This window comes from Colius striatus, chromosome 1, assembly GCF_028858725.1.
Source record: "Colius striatus isolate bColStr4 chromosome 1, bColStr4.1.hap1, whole genome shotgun sequence".
In the NCBI taxonomy this organism is placed as follows: domain Eukaryota; kingdom Metazoa; phylum Chordata; class Aves; order Coliiformes; family Coliidae; genus Colius; species Colius striatus.
The window spans coordinates 11,053,007-11,074,827 of NC_084759.1; the positions used below are offsets into that span (position 1 = coordinate 11,053,007).

The 21,821-nt window shown below is 43.0% G+C and overlaps 1 protein-coding gene across 2 annotated transcripts in view; it reads right to left on the reverse strand.

Annotated features, from left to right (window-relative positions):
* SESN3 (sestrin 3) overlaps window positions 1-21,590 on the reverse strand; it is a 47,285-nt gene extending 25,695 nt beyond the window's left edge. For both annotated transcript variants that reach the window (XM_061991547.1, XM_061991539.1), the window contains exon 1: window positions 21,408-21,590. In XM_061991547.1, coding sequence (XP_061847531.1) covers window positions 21,408-21,506 — 99 coding nt within the window. In that variant the 5' untranslated portion in view covers window positions 21,507-21,590. The remainder of the gene's footprint in view (window positions 1-21,407) is intronic.
* Between the last annotated feature and the right edge of the window lie 231 nt (window positions 21,591-21,821).

The window sequence follows — 21,821 nt, forward strand, 5'->3', positions numbered from 1 at the left end:
TCCAGAAATGCATTGATGGAGTATGAATAAGTTATCTTAAAAGGTTTGCAACCAATTCCATTTACATTAAGACTAACATCCTTTTAGGGGGGTGATTTTTGGAAGGAAAGTGATAATGAAGAGCTGCAAAGATAAGCAGAGAAAACGTCCTGGGTAGGTTACTGAGAGACGGGCCACTGCAAGTCAGAGCCTGGAAGCTGGATTTGCAGTAGCACACTGCAGCATCAGACAGCATAACGAGACATCTGCAGGCCATGGGAGAGCTGCTGCAGGAATTCATGTAAACCAGGCCTGAGCAAGCTTTATCTGTGACCTTACTTTCTGCCTTCAAGCTGCACGATGTCTATAATTTGCAAGAAACACCTTCATCCTTGGTTGAGCTCTGTCCAAAACTCCCAGAGCCAAAAGCTGAGACTTGCCACCTCACGGGTTTCTTTTTAGCTGTGGCAGTGACCGTGCACCTTCCCTCCAGAGTCAAGAGGCTGCAGGCATGGGGACATGGTACCTGCATCTCAAATAGCTGCTGGGCTGCTGCAAGAAAGGAAGAGATGCCAGAGCTGCTTGGCTATCACTTGAGTCATCATGCCCTCAGGCTTTGAAAAAAATGTCTGTTTTTAGCAAGCTGCAAAAGGAAGTTGTTTTACTTGAGAACGGTACTGCTTGCTGGCAGGGCTGATGGAAAAGCTAGTTTAGGAACTACTTTGGAATGCCCATGAATGTAGAAAGCACAGGCGAGAAGCAAGTGGTTGCACTGATGCAAGTCTACAGGGGCTTCTCACACAGGTGGTGCATAAAAGCTAATTCCCCCTGAACTCAACATCAAGGTGGTCAGGAAGAAAAAAACCCAATCACTAGGAAGAAATATTTTGCACCTCAAGAGGGAATTTTGCAAGCCATGGCAACACTACCACTCATGTCCCTGGGAACTCCCACAGCAGTGCAAGTGGCTGTGAAAAACCCACACAGGGGTTCAGAGTCTTCACTGACCAAAACTGCCACCACTTTAAGATATCAGGATAATAAAAAGCACTGTATCAAACGTAAATCCTCAGGGCATCCCAAAATTTGCCTCTTCTAAGGAATAACTCTTTTATTAATCAAGTGGGATTTTGTGTTTTTGGGGAGGTGGGGAAGTGACGAGTATATATTTCTTAATTATTACACTTTTTCTTATATTATAATCTGCAAAGCAATTTACTACCACTTAGCATTTCTAAGGTTCTCTGTTATTTAAATTCTGTGGTCTATCTCTGTGTGACACATATTGTCATCTGCGGCAATAATCTGAGTTGAGTCCATATTGGTAGAAGAACAGTGGAGAACTGTGCTTAGGACTCTCTATCTGCGCTTGAAACTCCCCAAAAGGACCGATTTTGTTACAGTCTCACACTTAGTGTTCTTCAAAATCAAAATACAACAGCTCAATCCTACAGACTTGATGCTGCAGGGCCCACATCTGGGTTTCAGTCCGGCAGACAAAAATGCCTTGTTCATATGGCACTGGCAGTATTAGTTGCTGCTGCTGGTTACAAGTCTCTCCACAAACTGTTTTTTCCTGCCCCCACTATTGCTCACTGAGCACATCTCCATTTTTGGTTCTTGGATCCTAGAGCAGGGTCTGTCTGCCTCCACTTGCTCTGATCACAGGCAAATGCTCCAGGTTTCAGTGACGTCTAACACAATTTTAGAGTCATACTGGACCATCTTCTTACCCTATCCTTGCTGAAGACTGAAGAAAGCATGAAAAGTGATAAAAAATAAAGTTATGTAAACACCGATTGCATTTTAGCTTTACTATTATCAAAACCCTCCATAGGTTGTGGGAGGGATTTAGTTTAGTTCTACATATGTCAAGTCATGTTTTAATTTATCCATCCTTGACAGACTAAGAGCAGTTTAAAAATATGGCAGTTTTGGACACATCCAATTCCTTTTAGGTGGAAACTTGAATACTTTTCACAAATGTATAAAGGATTAATATAATATTTAAAGCTACACATAGTCTTGCTGACTAAAAGGAAAACTAAATAGTTAACAGCTACTTGTCTTCACATGTCAGTACTGAAGTGAGGTTCTGATTAACAAGGAAAAAAAGAATATCCATCAAAGCTATGAAATTTGGAAATTTGTTTACATTTATCAATGCATCATGTTTTAAAGAAAAAAAAACCTCCTTATTGCATATATAATATGTAATAAAACTGGGAGCTTTACAGCTTCAGAACACATCTCCAATTCATCATTCAAATCAAGTTTGCATAGCAAACTTCAAACATTTGGATTCGTGCTAGAAGAGTAAACCTTGCTGTCCTGTTTTTCAATGTAATTTCCATAGAGAAAGAAAAGCTGAAAGACAAAAGAGAAAATGTGAAAAGGAATAATTAGAACTATGCACAACACTTGATTTGCTGACAGTGCAGAACTCTTCGTTACAGTTGACCCATTCCTATAGTTAAACTGAAGACGTATCTCTAGAAGCAGTAAGAGATGTTCAGAACAAACAATGTCAAAGTTAGAAGTTCACAAAGTAAAAGTCCTGCCTACAGTCATCTCTTAAGGCTATCTCAAGTGATTTTGCAATAGTTTCTTCCTCTTAACAGACTGTACAACTCCAAAAACGCAAACTAAGCGATAAAGATGAAAATTAGCAGAGGAAGTCAAACAATAGGAAATCTTTTTTGGGGAACAGCATTTCAAAATACTTAGAAAGTTACCTTTAACATTAAGAATCTGGCATCTTTGTGACTAACAGCTGATGAAGTGGTGCAAGGAGCTGGGAAGAGAGCCAGTGCAGTACAATTGATGGGGAGCTTTTGCTTTGCTAACAGGTTACAACCCTTTTGGATTTCACACAATAAAAGGAAGCCTATCCCACGTTCCCATCCCTCTACCAGCTATTAAGAACACAATCCACACTAATTAGAAACCAAAGGGCAGCAATTTCTACCCAACCCAAGATGGATGGCCCTGCAGCAGAAGTCCAAGAGCAGCTCATTGGTCTTTGAAAAATATCTGGTATACTCAATCTATGGGGGAAAAACTGGCAGAAAAGCCAACTTCCTTTTTCACAAAGAAAGCCTACACTTACATCCTTTTTCAGTCTAACTTTCATTGTATCGCTCTCCCTGTCCTGGAGATAATTTCTGTTAACCAAACCCAATCTTTAACTGCAACTGGGTGCAGACAGGCAAGGACTCTAAGTCCGACACCAGAGTAATGGCTATGCTAAAAATGCTTCTTTATTTAAGAAGCCTGAGCTGTGGTTTGCATTTTTGTCAGAATGGACCTGAATATATCAAATGAAAGACACACCTGTAATTTAATCTTAATGTAACTTAAGTACAGAATACACCAAACTCAGAAAGTATGGCTGAGACTCAACTAAAGGTGCCAAGTTAAACCTAAATATCAATTATTAACACATGAGAATGAGGAGAGAAACATCTACTTCTTCTGCTTCCTCGTTGCTAGAGAATCACTTCCATCTAATCTAAGCCAAACCTCAGAATCTGAGTTTTTATCCATGCCTTGAGGGTGAAAGTCAACTGATGAAACACAGACACCCAAATCTGAGTTAGCTAGCTGGACCCTGGTTACAACTGAAAAAGAAAGCTAACACATTTAACTCAGGATAAGATCAGTCATGTCATGGAAAAGCTTGGTTTTCCTCCATAAACTGACAGGAATCCATGGCTAACCAGGTCAAACATAGTGGTCTGAAGCTAGGCAAGACACATACCATCAGCAGACAGTCTTCTGGTCTACTTCAGCCTTCAGAAAAAAAACAAAAGAGGGAAAAAAAAAAAAGAGAGAAACAAAAGTTCCCTCACCAGTCCATGGAGAGAACCTCATCTCCTTCCTTCCCCGCACACCCAACAGTAACACTGGAATTCCTGTGCTCCCCAAGAAATGCCCTCAGGACAGAAGATCTTGTGATTGTCAAGATGACTCAAAATCCTACGAGCACGGCAGAAGGGCATTTTTAATGTTTCACCAGCATCAGGTATCAAGAGCAAAACTTACAGTGGAAAACTTCAGTGGTTTAAGCTGGGACTTGTTTTATCTGTACCTTGGCCCACTTCCACACTCAGATTTAGTCCAAGTCTGACATACTGAGACAGACTGATATTACCTAGTGCGGAGAACATAGCCTTTAGCCACTAAATTGGCAAAACTGCACTGAGTTAATCTGCCCCACCATCAGCCAGGACAGCAATGCTGTTTGCTTATGAGGAGTCTCTGAAGCAGCACGGCATATCCTTTAATCTGCCATCTCCTGTGTGGAGGGCTGCCTCATCCTGCCTGGGCACAGCCCATCTAACCCAGCCTGGCTGCCCTGTGCCAGCGGGGACCCGCCTGCTCAGGATGCTGTGTGCTCAGCGTGGGCAAGGGCTGCAACCCTGGGCACGCATCTGGTCTCTGGCCTCCTACGGAGAGACCGTATCGACTTCCCCATACGATCCACACAGCAAAACCACTGCCAACAGGTAAAAGAAACATTTGATAGAAAGTACAGATAAAGCAGTAGCTGCTTTGACAGGCCTGAATTAATACCTAAATTAACTACTGCTAGTACAGCTTCTTTACAATACAGTAATGGAACGGTTAAAGACTTGAATTCATAAGCACACACACATTTGATTTATTGGGCACCCTGCCAATCAGAGAGGCATAACTGGCGGATATCTAAAAAAAAAAGAGAGAGAAAGCCCCCTAGGGTTATGTAAATCTGTCATGTATCTCTGGCAGAACTGCCTCCCAAGAATGCTTGACCGAATTTTTAATAGAAGTATTGTCTGAAAATACGTGCCGTGTAAGCAAGCGAAATTGAATGGTATTCATCCATACCATAATGCATAGTGGCACCCTTCTACTGTGAAGAAAGTGGCTTGTTTTGTTTTAAGAAGCATTTCAAAGATGCTAAATGCTCAAAATATTAGATTAATATAAGAGCAGTACATAGCAAAATACTCCAATAATGTATTTCAAAGAAAACGTTTACCAAATTCCATTGCAATTCATGTTGGAAGGTCCTCAAATGGTACATTGTTCTAGCAGATATCATCATCACCAAGGGTTTATAGGAAGGAAAATGCACTTAGCTGCTGGTTACTATAAAAGCAGAGTGGGAGAATTATTTAACCCAGGACTGGCATTGAGGTTGCCTTCTCTGCTGTCACATTCACTATCTCAAAGAGCTGGGAGACACAATCTAGGTGCAGTATGCCTTAAAATATCACGATTTAGATTTTTACCAAGACTCTTAAGGTTATGTGTGTACCACAGTCACTTGCACAAATGCTGCTCTTCTAGAAATATTTTCAGCTAGCTTTACAGAGTCCTTGGCTAACAGCAGTTTTAAAGAAGTCCTTGGTTAACAGTTCCCATGTGAGGCGGGTGCACGGAGCTCTGCAGCACAACCTGCTGAGGAACCAGGCAAACGTTAATTCAGCCACTGATGAGTCTGCAGTTGAAATGGTGAAGCTAGGCAGTTCAGGTTGAATAGGATCATAAAGAGGTCTGTTCACTGCAAGTACAGAGCCCTACCTTTGCACTTTAATGGGAAAAATAATAACCATATCCTCCTCTGATTAGCATCTCAATCCCCTTGAGACTGCAGGGGAGGAAGTTGGGCTCTAACCTCTGCACCAGTCCGCTACAATTGTTTCCTTCCCCGCTTCAACTACCTGTACGATAGGCTATCAGAAGCAACAAGGTCACACTGCTGACATGGGCACACAGTTTGTGACTCTCAAACACTACACGTCTACTAACAATCAAACACTGAAAAGTCTTTACTAGTTGTGTTGGGATCCACCAGTTCAACTCAAGAAGGCAAAGGCTGAGGATCTTTCCAATGTGAAAGGCTGCTTGACGTGTAGCTATGAGATCTCAGGGCACACTTCCCAGGCAATTCCAGTACTTTTCACCAAATAGTTCACCATGCAATGTCACTGCCTCGTTACAGCTCTCAGTTCTTGTCGCTGTCCTCTTAAAATGCAGGAGGTGATGCACTCTGCCAGCTCCCCTGATCAGACAGCTGGTGAAAATCATTGAACCAGGAAGTTTCAGTGGAAAGTTTTAATTTTAACAGAAGAGCAGCACACCCGCTGCACAGGAGCATTTCATAACCTGGAGCATATCACAGGTGCTTCTTTGCCACATCTCAAGGAAAAGGTAAAACTGTGGAAGTCCTAGACTCCAGAAATAAACCCATCACGTGTTCCCGTCTAGTCCCTCTTGATAAGTCTGTGTCCTTGTAGAATTTTCAGCTTGATAAAAGCTACTGTGGAGGAAATAAATACTGTCCCAGAATAATGTGCTACAGAAACATGCTCCCAGGCACCTTTCACTTACCAGGGACTATATAAAACCAAATTCTATTCTGAGACATAGGAAAGCCAAGCAGATGGCAGAAGCATGGGTTTTCAAACTGCTTTCCCCACACATTTTATGTACAAAATGATCATAGCAGTTATTTTAAATCTGTGTGCAGGAACTAACTTAAGAGTCACGGAAGTAAGTTGCCAAAATTCAGACAAACAAATCCTCTCACCCAGATGAAAGAGGGAAATGTGTTCAGCTCAGTACTGGAGTTCCCTCAGCTAACTTTCTGCCATCTTTTTCACATAGGACTGTGAAACTCAGTAGCCTGAGTCTTGGAAAGCAACTCTGAACTGCTGAGCTTGCTGTCATGAGCATGTCAAGATATTTTAATTGATTGCCTCCTGGCTGTCACAGTCCATGCATAGTGTGCTTTTACCACCTCCTATAAAAGGATTAGGAACCAACCAGCAGGTGACAAGTCCACGCAGAGATACTTAACCTTTTCCACAATGTGCAACTAAGCTGTGGAAATCCTTGCTGTAAGATGCTGCAGACACATGAAGTCAGCTTTTAAAAGTAATGTGTGTGAGCTCATGGAAAAGAAATGCAAGAATGGTTATTAAATATGGAGAAACCACCTTCAGCTCAGGAAATTTTCAAGTTGCACACACTTGGGAGACAGTGCTGAGCGAGTGTCTCAATGAACCTGATCCATTTCATGTCCTCCTCCTTTAGATACCTTCCCTTGGCCACTGTCAGACACAGGACACTGAGTTTCGATCTGACTCGCTGCACCTGCTCTAACACTGTTACATATCTGCAGCAGATTGGTTCAAGAATACTACTTATTCTAGAAATGGTATTAAAAAATTTAAACCTATTTTCTAATAGAGATAGGAATTGGCATAATTTTAAAAATTAGACATTTCAGCTAAATTAGCCTTTTGTAGAAACAAGCATTGTGCTAATACAGTCTAAAAGATGCCATACACGTTATGGAGCTCCTTAGCGCCTAGGTGAGCACATTCCTTACACTGTCTGTTCAACACAGGTGATAAAGTATAATTTACTTCATAATCCTGACTATATTACACTTCTTGTTTATTAACACTGTTTGGGGCAAGGAAATGTTATTTTTCCCCTTTTCTGAATGTACTTCATCAGAAATTACATCAACATAGATCTGAAAAAGGTGAAGGAAAAAACCCCTGAAGAGTTCAAACATGAAGACAATAGAAATATGTACCCTCTCTACTCACTAGATGGGCAGATGATGTTTGTTTAGATTGATGGTATCTACCTGGAAGAATATAAGCAGGCATTGGCTAAGATACCTCACCACAAAGAACTTTAGCTAAGCTGTTCACATTAAAATATAAGGCAATATAAAAATATCAAAACAGGAGGCTGATGTGAGGTTTATAGTTTATAGCAAACAGAACTTGTGGCTGATGTTCCTTAAATTTGTAAAAGTTAGTCTGTTGAAAAGTTTTTTTTAAAAAATGACAAGCTCCTTTGGCACAAGTTTCTCAGTCAAATAAATGCTCATGTACAACTGATGACCACTGAGCATCTTTATGCTACAGTTCAAATAACGTAAGGAATGCTGATGCTATTCTCACAGCTCTGTCTGGAAAGGGATAGTCCCTCTGGACAGCCAAAAGCAGCAGCCATCTTCCTGCTTTAAGAGAAGCACCTTTTTTTGGCCATCTTTCTTTGGTTGATGACTCAAACTGAAAGAACGTGCCAGAGAAAAAATAAAATCTCCCTGACTAACACGCTTTACCTCTAGCCTAAAGGTACAATTTCCAAGAGCAAGCGCCTTGCTGTCTAAGCCAGGAGTTTAAGCCTTTTTTGATTAGTTGACTCATAAGCATTTTTCAGAAGGAGGTGGCATCTACTGAAATAAGTTTTCTTACACGGTTCTACTTGAAAGAAGTTCAGAGAAATCATATAGATGCTAGGGCCACAGCTGGAAAACCACAGGTGAGCCCTTTTGATTCTTCACCTGATAGGAAATCCCAAAATAGTCACCAATTAGAGCAAATTATTTCTCCAAGCATTCTCATTTACAAAGGCTGGAGACTGTTTTACAGTGAGCAAGGAGCTGCCACACCAACCATGTGGGCTGCCGTTGTGTGAGGTACCCCACGGAGGCGCAGGGAGGACTGGTGCAGAGCCCACCTGCCGTGAGGAGAGACAAACGGCAGAAACCATCAAGAATAGACTGACTGAAACCCCTGTTCCCTCTCCCCCTGAGTTGTTCATGGGGGATAAAGACACTGGGATCAGGGCTCTGAGCCCAGGAAGAGGGAAGGGATGGGGAGAAGGTGGTCTTAAAGGTCTGGTTGTGCTCTTCATCATTGTACCACTCTGTGTTGTGTTGGTTATGTTTTGGGGTTTTATGGCTATATTTTGGTTGGTGGTGGATTAAATTGTTTTCTGTTTTCTACCCCAAGCTGAATAGCCTGGTCTGTTTTGTCTGGGACCATAAGCGGCAATTAAGCTCTCCCTGTCCTTCGGGAATTCTTAAGTCTGTGGTAGTTAAGTCTAATCATGCTCTTTTGTCCTTGGATGAGCCTAAACCACGACACTGTTACAGAAGACTTATTGCATGTAAATATAGAGACGTGTCCAGAGACAGATCAGCTATTCCTGATCTCTTCAGCCATCCAGGACAGAAGATTGGCAGAACTTCAGATTTACCTCCACTCTCAGAGCTGACAGGTGCTATTATCTCCTCAGATTATTGGCAATGTTTTTACTGAGAGGACTTTTGCTCACATTGTAGTGACTTAATGACTCTAGAAAAAAAATCACCAGCAAGTACTACAGAAATAATAAACCCACTTATTTTGTACCCTGCCTGGGTAGAGACTTCTGATGCTATGGAATAGTGATTAAAATTCATTGCCTAAGGAGACCCTTCATTGCATTCAAGTTTACTTGCCCTTTTTCTGAATGAAGTCACCAAACTCAAACTGAGAGCGTTGTATCAGAGTAAGCCCGGTTCCTAAAAGACACATCCACAGCCTTTATTTGCACCCAGTTTAGTTCTGTATGGACTGTGGTTATGACCATGCAACGGCTATTCCAGTTTTTCTGGGAAACTCAAACAGATGCCATAGACCCAGCTTCTCTAACAAGACAGATTACTCATGTCAGGTGTCTGGATGCTGCCTGTATGTATTCACGAGGCATAGCTTAACCCAAAGGAGTGTTCCATACAAAACAGCAACAGCATTGGATAGTCAAACTGCTTTTGCTTGTACTGCAAGTTTCTGTTGGATAAATAGGTCAAGTAACTACAGCTTTATCTAATAAAATTACCTAAAGAGCAGGGGCATGGAGGGAGACTTTCCTTCCATCTCCATTCCTATTTTGCTTTTCTAAGCCATGTTGAAAGATAACTCCAATGGACCCTCCTCCCTCCACGCAGACTGCTCCCTTCCCACTCGTCCTCTGCTCAGGTATAGCAAGCAACAAGCTCCTTCTTCCTGGAGAACTACAATGTTGGCTGCAGGCAGCTTCAGCCTTTAATTAAGCTATGGTTGACCTCTTCAACCAACACACTACTTGTGAAGCCCCAGCATTGCAGTAAACGAGAAGTATTTAACTGCTGGAATACAAGTCACTTATCTCAAAGCAGGTTCTACTTGCATGATCCCTGATGTTATTGCCTCATCGTATCTTTCCTAAATTACTAATGTAACTGAACACCTGGTTTGGGTTTTCTGGAAGGAAAAGAAAGTGAAAACATTTTCTGAAGCCTCCTGAAACATTAGTACAGCACAAACTAGTTGGAGCTCTTCTGCTTCAACTTTTTCACTCTATTTGTTTAAATGTGGAGACCTTTAATGTACAAATTTTAAACATGGTGGAGAAACAGAATATAAAACCTGCAAGGAAAATGACAACAGGCCATATCTGATTCTAGTTCAGATGTATTAGAGCTTATCCCCTGTATTTCAGAGGGAGAAACTAAGGCATTAAAATGAACTGTTGACTAACGAACATGCGCCTGAAGTGTTGTTTTAAGGTATTTCCTACCACTAGGGACTGGATGTTTACACCACAGGGTGCTAATGAAGACCCACAATTCAGAGTTTTCTAGCAGTACTGCTCTTGAGTGAAAACTGTTACAACTGAGTGCAAACGGAATATGGGTGCTAGAACAGCTGCCATGGCACCCAATGAGTGTTTCAGAGAGCCTTTGGAGAGAATACAACAAGCCAGCTCATCACATGGAGAGAAATGTGGTGCTCTAAATTTTCATTTACAGTGCAGTTACCAACTTACTGCACAAGAGCAATGACAACTTGTGAACTGTAACTGCATGTTTCATAGAATCATAGAATGGTAGGGGTTGGAAGGGACCTTTAGAGAATAATCTAGTCCAGGCCCCCTGCTCAAGCAGCTCCACCTAGATCAGGTCACATAGGAACACATCCAGGTGGGTTTTGAAGACCTCCAGAGAAGGAGACTCCACACCCTCCCTGGGCACTCTGTGCCAGTGCTCTCTCACCCCAACAGTAAAATAGTTTCTGTTTAAATGGAACTTCCAGCTTCTTTCCATTATCCCTTGTCCTGTCACTAGACAAAACAGAAAAAAGTGATGCTCCAACCTCCTGACACCCACTCTTTAGATATTTGTAAATATTAATGAGATCCCCCCTCAGTCTCCTCTTCTCTAGACTAAACAGCCCCAGGTCCTGCAGCCTTTCCTCGTAACAAAGATGCTCCAGTCCCCTGATCATCTTGGTGGCCCTGCGCTGGACTCTCTCCAGCAGTTCTCTGTCCCTCTTCAGCTGGGGAGTCCAGAACTAGACACAGGACTCCAGCTGAGGCCTCACCAGGGCAGAGAAGTGGAGGAGAATCTCCATTGACCTGCTGGCCACACTCTTCTTGATGCATCCCAGGATGCCATTGGCCTTCTCAGCCATGAGGGCACATTGCTGGCTCATGTTCAGTTTATTGTCAACCAGGACTCCCAGCTCTCACTCTGCAGAGCTGCTCTCCAGCAGGTCAATCCCCAGCCTGTACTGGTACATGGGGTTGTTCCTCCCAGCTGCAGGACTCTGCACTTGTCCTTGTTGAACCTCATGAGGTTCCTCTCTGCCCAACTCTCAAGCCGGTCGAGATCCCGCTGAATGGCAGCACAGCCTTCTGGGGAATCAGCCAGTCCTCCCAGTTTGGTGTCATCAGGGAACTTGCTGAGGGTTCACTCTGTCCCCTCATCCAGGTCGTTGATGAAGATGTTGAACAAGACTGGCCCCAGAATCGATCCCTGTGGAACTCCACTGGCCACAGACCTCCAACTTGATTCTGTGCCATTGATCACCACCCTCTGGGCTCTGTCATTCAGCCAGTCATGTTTCTACCTCATACTAATGCCATACTATGAATAACATATGGACACAGCCTCTTTAAGGCCCCGTTTATGGAGTCAGCAGTACAGGTGCTTCCACATAAACAGTTTCCTTAATTTTCTAACTCTAAGCTAGTAGTTGCCGTAAGACATAAGTACTCAAGTGGAATAATCCATTCCTGATGCTGATTTCCAGAGAGGGTCAAGATTCGCTCTGCCCGCTGAACAGCCAGTGGGCATTTGCATGCAGGCAGCACAGTTAATTTCAAGACACAAAACATATTGTAGTAAAGCAACATTTCAAGTGCTCTTCCACGCTGGATGAGATCCAACTGGTGTCAGGCAGAATATTTAGACAGAGTGTAGGCGCTCCATTTCATTAGAAGTCTAATCAAATTTCTAAATGCTAGAACAAATTACTATTTCCACACCTCTAATCAGCAACGAGGATGCTTTACTGAGAAGAATGTCAATCAACTCAGAGGGAACATTTTTTACTTTTTTAGTTAATAGGGATAATTACATTAAAACAGATTTAGAACCATATGGCCAAAACCCCTCCAGATACATTTAGCCAATAATGTAACAATATTCCCTTCACTGCATGTTAAAGCAGGAGATATTAAACATATTTACAAGCACATGCCATTAAATTAGGTTCAATGCTGTTAAGATACTGTCTTATTAGTTTTTAACTGCACAATTCATACTGAGGAGAACACATATGCTGGCTTTCAATTGTTTTGTTGGTATCAGCCAGAGCAAATCCAATGCGGTAATAAACAGCCCAGAGACAGATAAAAGATTATTTTGAGTAAGTAGCTCTGTACTGCTCTACAAATGGCTTACACCAAGACAGCTAGTACTTCTCTGCTATCATAACATAACTCTGTTTTACCTAGGTTACATGGAATTGCTCAGAAGCCAAATTTTTTAATTCACAAGTAACCTCCAAGTTTATTTTTGTGTGAAAATTTAAGTGAGGAGTCATCCTCGCAACCGTTCCTTCCTTCCAAGGAAGAATTTTATCGATCCTTTATAGTATCAATTCACTCTAAAGCAATTTACAATTCTCTCTAGTTTAATGTCACAGCTAAGTTCAAATTTAATACACTTCCGAAAAGACACACAATTACGCATTTTGATTCCAAAGTGCAGCGATTGAGACATACTGGCTGTCTTTATGAGTTCATTGCTTACTCCGAATAGATGAAAACCTGATTTTAAAGTCACTCTTTACTTTTCTTGCAAATGGCTTCTGTGCTTAAGAGACATATGGTTGCACATAATTCTCATGAATGTGACTTCTCCTGGCTTTCATTCATGTTAACTTAATATCTGTGTATGCTGGAAGCTTTAAGTCACAGCTCAAATGGTAGCCCATGCACTGACCACACAATATAGAGCAAGTCCATTAGGAACTTACTTCTGGCGTGATGTGGGCTTATCACTTAATTTCCAGCCTACTCACAACACACGAAGCCAGGAACACTTCATATTCCTCTCCATAATTACTGTTCCCACCTGATCCTCCAAGAAAGGGGATTGCAGGTAGACTCACACTGTTGCTTAGTTCATTAGGTTGGGTGCTGAGCTCAGAATCCACTAGAAATCCACTGTTGTTCTAAACAAAACAAGATGCTTACCTTGAGAGAAATATGAGAGAGTTGTTAACAAGGGAAAAAAAAAACCCAACTGTTAAATCAGGAGGTTGTATGTGTTTATTCATTTCACTCTAATTCAGGTAATCAGGGACTTCAGGAAAGATTTAAGATGTCCTTTTAGATTAAGAGCACTGACCCTTACCCTGAGTACCATCACTTATACCCTGTTCAGCCCCTCCCTAACTTAAGTCCCTGACTGACACAAACATTAAGCTCCAGAAGAAAAAAAAAAGCCCATGCTTCAAAACCTCTTACTTTCCATTTAAATAAGAAGTGACAGCGAAGATACCTGAATAAATTAGTGGTTGATACAGTCTATACCAAGTCCTAAACACGCAATATTAACTACCATCTACACTGGTATTGTGCCCCAGCTGATAGTTATCCAATGTCTGATATATGAGAAACATCCTATAATAAAAATTTAAAAGTAGTGGTTGAGAGACATGTGTCAAATTAATACCACTTGATCATAGCCTCTTCTATGATCACTAACACTAGTTTGCCCAGGGTGGTATACTGAGAACTCCATACAACTTCTTGTACTATCCCACATGCACTAAACGGACTGACTGATAAACAATTAGGAAAAAAAATGTTTGTGCAGAATATCCCTACTTCCCCGTAATGGAATTTCACAAGCTGCTTGAGTCATCTGCATTATGCTCCCTATAGCTTCTACTTAAAGCACATAGGCTACCAAGGCTGAGTTGCAGAGACAACAATGGGAAGGATCTCTGCACACAAACAGGAACACCTGCAAAGAACAGAGAAATTAGACAGAATAAATTATTTCCATACAGGTTTTTCCAAAGCTGACGATGTGCAATTTCTCACTGACTGAGATCTCCTTTCTGACAACCTGAATTTCTTTTCTATTGAAAATGCCCATTTTTCCCCGAGTCTATCCTGATCCACTTAGACCAAAGCCGATATTCAGCCTGGCAAAGCAAACTATACTTGTGATTCCTACTTATTCTCCAGCCCTGGAAACAGAAATCTGATAAGAAAATCTCCAGATCAACTCCCCTAGCTACGCAAAGCCAGGGGAGAATTATACCACTACCTTCTCTTGCTCAAAACTCCCTAGCCGGGAAAAAAGGTTCAAATAAATGAATATTAACAGCTCCCTCACCAATGTGGGAGAAAGGAGAAGTCAAGGATGCTTAACAAACCATGTTATTTTTTTTCAGATTTCAAAACACCATGATTTAAAGAGATGTGAAATTTGAAGCATTAAGTAATATGCATAAATTTAAAGCAAATGCTCACAGAGTCCACATCTCCAAACCCCAGCCTGCAATTTGGCCAATGCAACACACCACTCCTACCAGCAGCACCAAGTCTTTACAGAGGGCTATCTCCTAACACTAAACCTCAAAGTTTCTTTTGAAGAAATTCCTCCTCACTTTCTTTCCTTTCCTGCCTCCGCACACTCCCTGTAATTCAGGGAAGACTGTTTTGGTTTTGTTGTTGTGGTTTTTTTACACTAAATGTGACTATTCTAGATGAATGTGGTTCCTACAAGGCCACCTCTTACAGCTTTTCATTGCAAACCAGCATCCTTCACCAGAGCTTCATTACACACATGCCACTCTCATTACAGGCCTAATGGAAATTTAATAGTTCTGCCTTCTCATTTTCAGTCCATAAGACTAGAAAGATACAAAGAAAACTTTTCACACTAGCTTTTAAGGCCAAAGTGGAAGAACCCAAGGACCCTCAACAGCAGCATCCACATGCAAAGAGCAGTAGTACTCTCTGATTCCAGGCAAAGAAGCAAATTATACAAGGAGGTGGGAGAGCAATTACTTAAAAGGGTCAGACTCTGAAAAGATAAAAATTACTGCAAGACTCGTGGATGGGGAAGCAGAAAAATCACAGTAATCTCTGGATTTTCACTGCATTTATTTCACAGGAAAGAATCCTGTTCTTTCAGTTGCTGCTGGGCCTTCTTTAAAAAACCAAAATCTTTCCAGAAAAAGTAGAAGCAATGATGAGGGTGAGAGGCCTACTGCTGACAATCTTAACAGCCCTAAAACGTTGGGTTTATGGCTCTTGGGTTTATAGCTTTATATTTTAGACCCTAAAAGACCCATCTTCTCCCCCTAGCTTGCATGCAGGATTAGTGGAGTGACCTGAGCTGGTTTCACCACAGCAGTGCTCCAGGGGCCTGGAAGACAAACACTGAAGGCAGACATCGTTTTTTACACAACAGACAGTTGCTAAAATTAGAAACAATACAAACAGAGTTGGTTTTTCATGACAGACTTTACAAATCCTTTTGAGAACTCCTTTAGGAAGGGGCATATCAGACATTTAAAGCCATCTATGCAACTGTAAATTAAGACAACTTCAACATGAGGAGATGTATTAAGAACCATCAAACTATAGAAGACATTCTTTGCTTTTAAAAAGTCAGATTTGTACTTCTCTGTGACAGACAAGTTTGTTGATTGGATTTCCAAAGTCAGCAACGTTACACAACAACGAAAAAAAGATGCTGCATTGCAAGAAATCCAGGGTGCCTTACAAGCAAAGGCACAAGCAACTTTCATTTGCCTATGCTCAGAATAGATGGAACCAGGTTCATTTTCCCCAAAATAGTTCAGATTCTATGATTCTATGTCCTTGAAAGGCCTCTGGATTTCTACAGAACAGGTAATAGCATCTCCATGTACCTTCATGACTCACGGCGACACATATTTTAGCTTCCAAGGGCTTATGAAACCTGGCAGTAAACTATTTTTGGTTCACTTTTGGGCTACTTTCTTACTCACTCACCCAGAACAATAAAGTGAATGAAAGTGTCCTTTTCTTTTGGATATGACTTCAACTCCCTGAGCCTAGGCTAGTGCTATTGTAACCACTGCAAAACTTAATGATGTTGACACACTTTTATATCTTAAAAGTAGGTGCTTTTTTGACAGTAGCAGACCTAGAACAAACTATTCCAGAACCTCACACCTCTGGACACTTCAATTTTCCAGCCTAAATGTATTTACAACTATTTTATATCCCTGTGCTCTTGAACTAATTACTCCTCACTGGATGAGGAGATGAGGACATTATCTTTAGATGTTCTCACAGACACAGACCACAGCCTCTCTCAGCCATTGTTTCTGCTGGACTAAAAAAAGCAAACACTTTTAATCTGCTTCTGCAAAATTAGTACTCTGCTTCTGCCAGCTCACCTTGGCATTTGTTTAGTTAGGATCCATCCTTCCCAGCTTAGAATCATAGAATGGTAGAGTTGGAAGGGACCTTTAGAAATCATCTAGTCCAATCCCCCTGCAGAAGCAGGGTTACCTAGATCAGGTTGCATAGGAACATGTCTAGGCAAGTCTTGAAGACCTCCAAGGAAGGAGACTCCACAACCCCTCTGGGCAGCCTGTGCCAGGGCTCCCTCACCTCAACAGTGAAATAATTTTTTCTTATATTTAAGTGGAACTTTTTGTGTTCCAGCTTCATCCCATTATCCCTTGTCCTGTTGCTAGCTACTACAGAAAAAAGGGATGTCCCAACCTCCTGAAATCCACCATTTAGATATTTGTAAATGTTAATAAGATCTCCCCTCAGTCTCCTCTTTTCGGCTTTTTCTCTGGAACACCCTTTCCATTTCTGCTATCTGTATGCCTTTCAGAAACTGTCACGCTCTCATTGCCATTTGGGACAGTGTTAGATTAGTTCTAAGTAATCATTTGAAAACTCATTGGTGGTGTCCTCTCAGCACCGTGACTTCTCCATTCAGCATGGCCCACCACCATTTCCCACTCCCATCAGTTCCCAGTCGTTCCTCCATAATTACCAGTAACAAAAAAACAGACCCAAAGTGTTAGATCAAGGGTCCCTATTGGCCCAGTAGCCTGTCACTGCCAGGGGCTGGGAACAGACACGCACCAGCCGGGAACACACGCAAAAATTATACTGGAAAGTGTTTACAGGTCTCGTTTAAATTTTCTGTTATGAATTTGGCCAAAAGCTTTTGAATTCAGTTAAAGTTTTTGGTATTTAGAACATTTTGTGTTAGTAAATCCCAATGTTTAATTTGAGCTGACTTGCTAGTGCAGCAAGGAGTTCAACATTTGACTTTACTTCAGATGTTTAATGAATGAAGTCTGCTTTTAGGCCTTCTGAAGCTTTAGGAAGGGAACACTAGCAGATGTCTTATCAACAGAAGAGTACTACATTAGTCTAGGATGACCTACTTTTGGTGGTATCGAGTCATACAGATTTTTTTCTTTAATATACATGTATGCTTTTCCATCAGAATTTGCTGTAATAACTTGGATAGTATTGAGTCAAGTGCTGAAGAACCAGGCAGGCACAGGGGGGAAAAGGAGCACTGAAAATTATGTCCATCATATTGATGGCTATTTCCCTTTCACAGGATCACCCTGACTGGGTAGATCTGTGAGAAACAGGAACGGACTCTGGATTTCACATACCTTTATCCAGAGCTCCAACACAGAGACTGGCTCAAGACAGGAGGGTCAGCAAAGCTCAGTTCACTTCCACCTTGACAACAGAGACTGATGCTTATGAGCCACACTCCCCCTGCACCCATTTTGTTGCTGCACTTCTATCTCCCTCACTGAAATCTAACACAGAGCAAACAGTTAATCCTGGAACCATATTTATACTCATTTTCTTTTCTATCCTACTGACTTGTGTGTACATGTAAAAGAACTTTTTATTTCACATGCTTTGCCATTTGCAACTAAGCCTGAACAGTTGGCAAACTCTCCCTGTTTCTACATTTCCTGACATATCGGGATTTTTCCATCCCCTGAAGACTATTTGCTTATTCCTACAGGCCTTCCTGCAGCAGTTATTTCTCCAAATACCAAGCCCTTTCTATGTATCCTCTTCTTGCATGCCTGGGCCATTGATTTTGTTTAGGCAGGAGAACCCTGGGTTTCCATCAGGCTCCAGGCCCCCTCCAGTTTTATACCCCTGAGCACCCTTGCCCAGGCACTCCCCCAGATGTTGGATTGTCAAAGATGCCAGCGGGAGGCTGTCCTGGTTACTGCAATAGCAGCAGATCTCAGCCACCTCTAGGAAGCCCTCGGTTACAGAACTTGTGCCATTTTAAGCACTTTTCCCTGTTGATAAGCCACAGTTCTGTTATAAAGCCTGCCCATGGATCCCACAAATTGGAGCTACCCATCTCATTTTGCTCATTCTCCCATTTATTTTAAGCTGAGTCAAAGCATTAGGCTCAGTGGTCTGCTCAACAAGCCCACTCACTAAATTGAAATCAGTATCAATTATTACTGGCTGTCACTTTATTTCTAAATTATTATATACCTGTCAGATCTATGACTGTCTAAGTTCTGATTAGCAGCAATTGTTCTGCAAGCAGATCTGGTTATTTAAAGTGTCCCATAACAATAAACCCAACCGGAAATGGTATCTTTTTAATATGAAAAACCTTCCTCATAGACAAATGTAATTCATGGACTTTTACCAAGTTTCTAGAGCTACTCTAATAGAACTTTCTGTAATAAAACATAACTGATTAACTTGAAGTTAGCTGAAACCTAAAGCACTGCATCTCGCTTTTCCTGTTCCCTTGTTGAAAGAGAAACTTACCTTCACTCCTGAGAATCCAAAACCTGCCAAACTATCGCAAATCTCATTAAATGCCATTGAGTTGAAAGTTTGCTTTGCTCTCACTACTCTGACAATTGCACTACCTAAACTGTGAGTGTTCAAGAGGCTTCAAATAAAGACTTAAGTGTGGGTAGAGCAGAAGAGATTCAACATGTTTTAAGGCCAATCATTTTTCCGGTGTGCTATCACATGAGCATTAAAAAAAAAACCAGCACCACCATCAAAAGAACAGATGAGGCAGCACTTATCTGAAGATTTTTACCCAGGTTAAATTTGCATCTCACTTTCACCAAGCCTTTTTTATTTTTTCCCCCTGTTTTCTATTTGCATGTTTGCCAATGAAGTGCAAAAGGTTAAAATTTACAGTGATTTTTATTATATCAACTTTTAAATAATCACAGATGTAGTCAGAAGCTTTGCATTTCTATGTTTTTTGCTCTAAACACCTATATTTCATGAGGATTTCATGGCCTGTTTCTCAGTTTCTTTTTGCTTGCCCCAGTTTTGCCACAAAAGTAATTGAAATGACCACAGACAAAGCAGGGCAGTGCTGAGCTGCCCTCCTCAACAGATTCAACTGGGTACCAGTTTTACCATCATCGTGCCTAAAGTACTTGGAAAAAAAAAAATTAAAAATAAACTTAATCCAGCCAGTTCCCACTTATCAGAAAAGTAGCATCTAGCCCTGTCGTGTCATGTGTGTCCCCCCTTCCTGGTATTAAAGAGGTAAGCAAAAAACCATATCTCTATTCTACCCAGCAGGATGAGAGTATGACTTGAAAAAAAAAATTAACTTTAGATCCACAAGTGCTGCCAAGTATCACTTTATTTGTCAACAAAACATTTTGATTATTTGGCTGAACAAAGCAAGCTCCCTCCCTGCTTTCTCCACAGACATATTTGGCACCAGTTAATTTGTATGTCTTTAGACATATGTCAAGTCTGAAGCTGTTTCAGGCTTTAACCCCGCAGAACTTCTCTCTTTTAAGTACTTGTTTTTCTTAAAGCAGAAACAGCAGGAAGTTAAAGCCAAGAAGGGATTCAATCCTGCAACGAAATGGTTAAAAATCAGACTCCGCTGATGTGTGCTTCTCTGATCCATTACATTTCTCGCAAGCTGAGCTAAGAGCTGAGCACCAAGTATCAACTGTAATATGATCCAAGAGTTTATGGAAAAAATAACTGCACATACCAAGCATGCACATTTAATAAGATTTTGTTTCCATTAAAATATTCAAGAAACACGATTTTTAAGATCTGCTTCTCTCTCTGACCGATTTTTAACGTTTCTCCTCCCCCCTCCCTTAAATACACACCTCCTTTCCAAAAACCAAACCCTTAAAAAAAAAAAAGAAAGAAGAAAGTAGTCCTATTGCAGGGAAGAGAGGCTTGAAAAACAACTTTGATTGGCACTTGGCCTGACCCACAGAGGAAGAAAAACAGTTTTTGGACAAAGAGCGCAAATATTTGAGCTCATTGACTTAGAGGTTTTCTTAGCATTTGCAAGAACCGACCTGGTGCAAAATGTATCGGGAGAGACCGAATTAAAATAAACCCCAAAACGGCACCGCGCTCATCTCGGGCGCTCGGACTTGGCGCATTTGCACAGCTCAGCAATTTTAATTCATTTGCACTGGACAAACAAAAAGCACCTCAACTAATGCTCCCCGTGAAGCAGATGTCGAGAGGTGGTGGTAAAGCGATTACACTCCTCCTGAAGCACACAGAGGGTCCGCGCAAGGGAGCGGCTGATAACTGTGGGGATGGGGTTTAGACGATGGGGCGGGGGGTGGGGGGAGGGTGCGGGGACACAAACGCTTTTTTGGTGTTTTTCTTATATTTTTAAAGCTCTGATTTCGGATGCCCCTGCACCAAGTCTTGATGGAGATTGCAGTGATTCATTCTGCCGGTGAAATATGTGGATAAACCTTCCAAGGGCGGCTGGGCCCCAAGTCAATCCCCCCAGCCATCGGGGAAGCCAGGTGCCCCCGAAACCCCCGGGGCTCTGTGTGTGCACCCAAGGGCAGGGGCAAATGACAGTCGTCCCAAGGGGAGCGAGGCGACGGGGGCGCGGGACCTGGCATCCCTCTGCACCCCCCGGCACGTCTGGGGACACGTCCTCCGGGCCCTGCGCCCCTCCGCCGCCCCTCACTCCCCAGACACTCCCCTCCAGGCAGGACCCACGAGTCCCTCCGCAACGTCCCAGGTGCCCCGCAGCCCCCGAGCCCCGCACTGCTCCCCTCCATCCCCCTCCTCTCCCACTTCCCGCCCCACTGCTGCCCTGTGACCCATTTCTCCTCACGCCACTGCCCTATGCCCCGAGTCTCCGCTCCATCGCTCGGGTGTCCCGATCTCTCCTACAAGTCCGCGCCTCATCGCGTCCCGCAGTCCCCCTCAGCTCCCCCCGCCTCACGGCGGGGTCCCCCCAGTACCTGTCTCGGCACCTTCCGGCAATTGCCGCACACCCGGTACTGTCCGGCGGCGGAGGCGGCGGTGGCGCTGCCCACGGGGCCGGAGCCGAGGCGGTTCATGCTGGCGGGGAGCGCGGCGCTGGCCGGGCGGGGACGGGGCAGGCGCAGGGTGACTGCGCGCCGCTCAGCAGCCCGCGCCGCCGGCCGCCCCCATCCTCCAGCCGCGGCCCCAGCACCCCGCTCCGGGCCGCTGCCCCCCGCGCACACCCCTGCGCGCTCCGCCAATCCGCGCGCGCCGCCCCGCCCGCCGCCGCCCGGCCCGGCCAATCCCGGCGGCCGCCCGCCGCCGACCAATGGGCAGCGCGTTCTCCGGCTCCCATCTCCAGGCAGCCTCCGAGCGGGGGCGGGGAAGGGGGCGTGGCCGGCGCGGCGGAG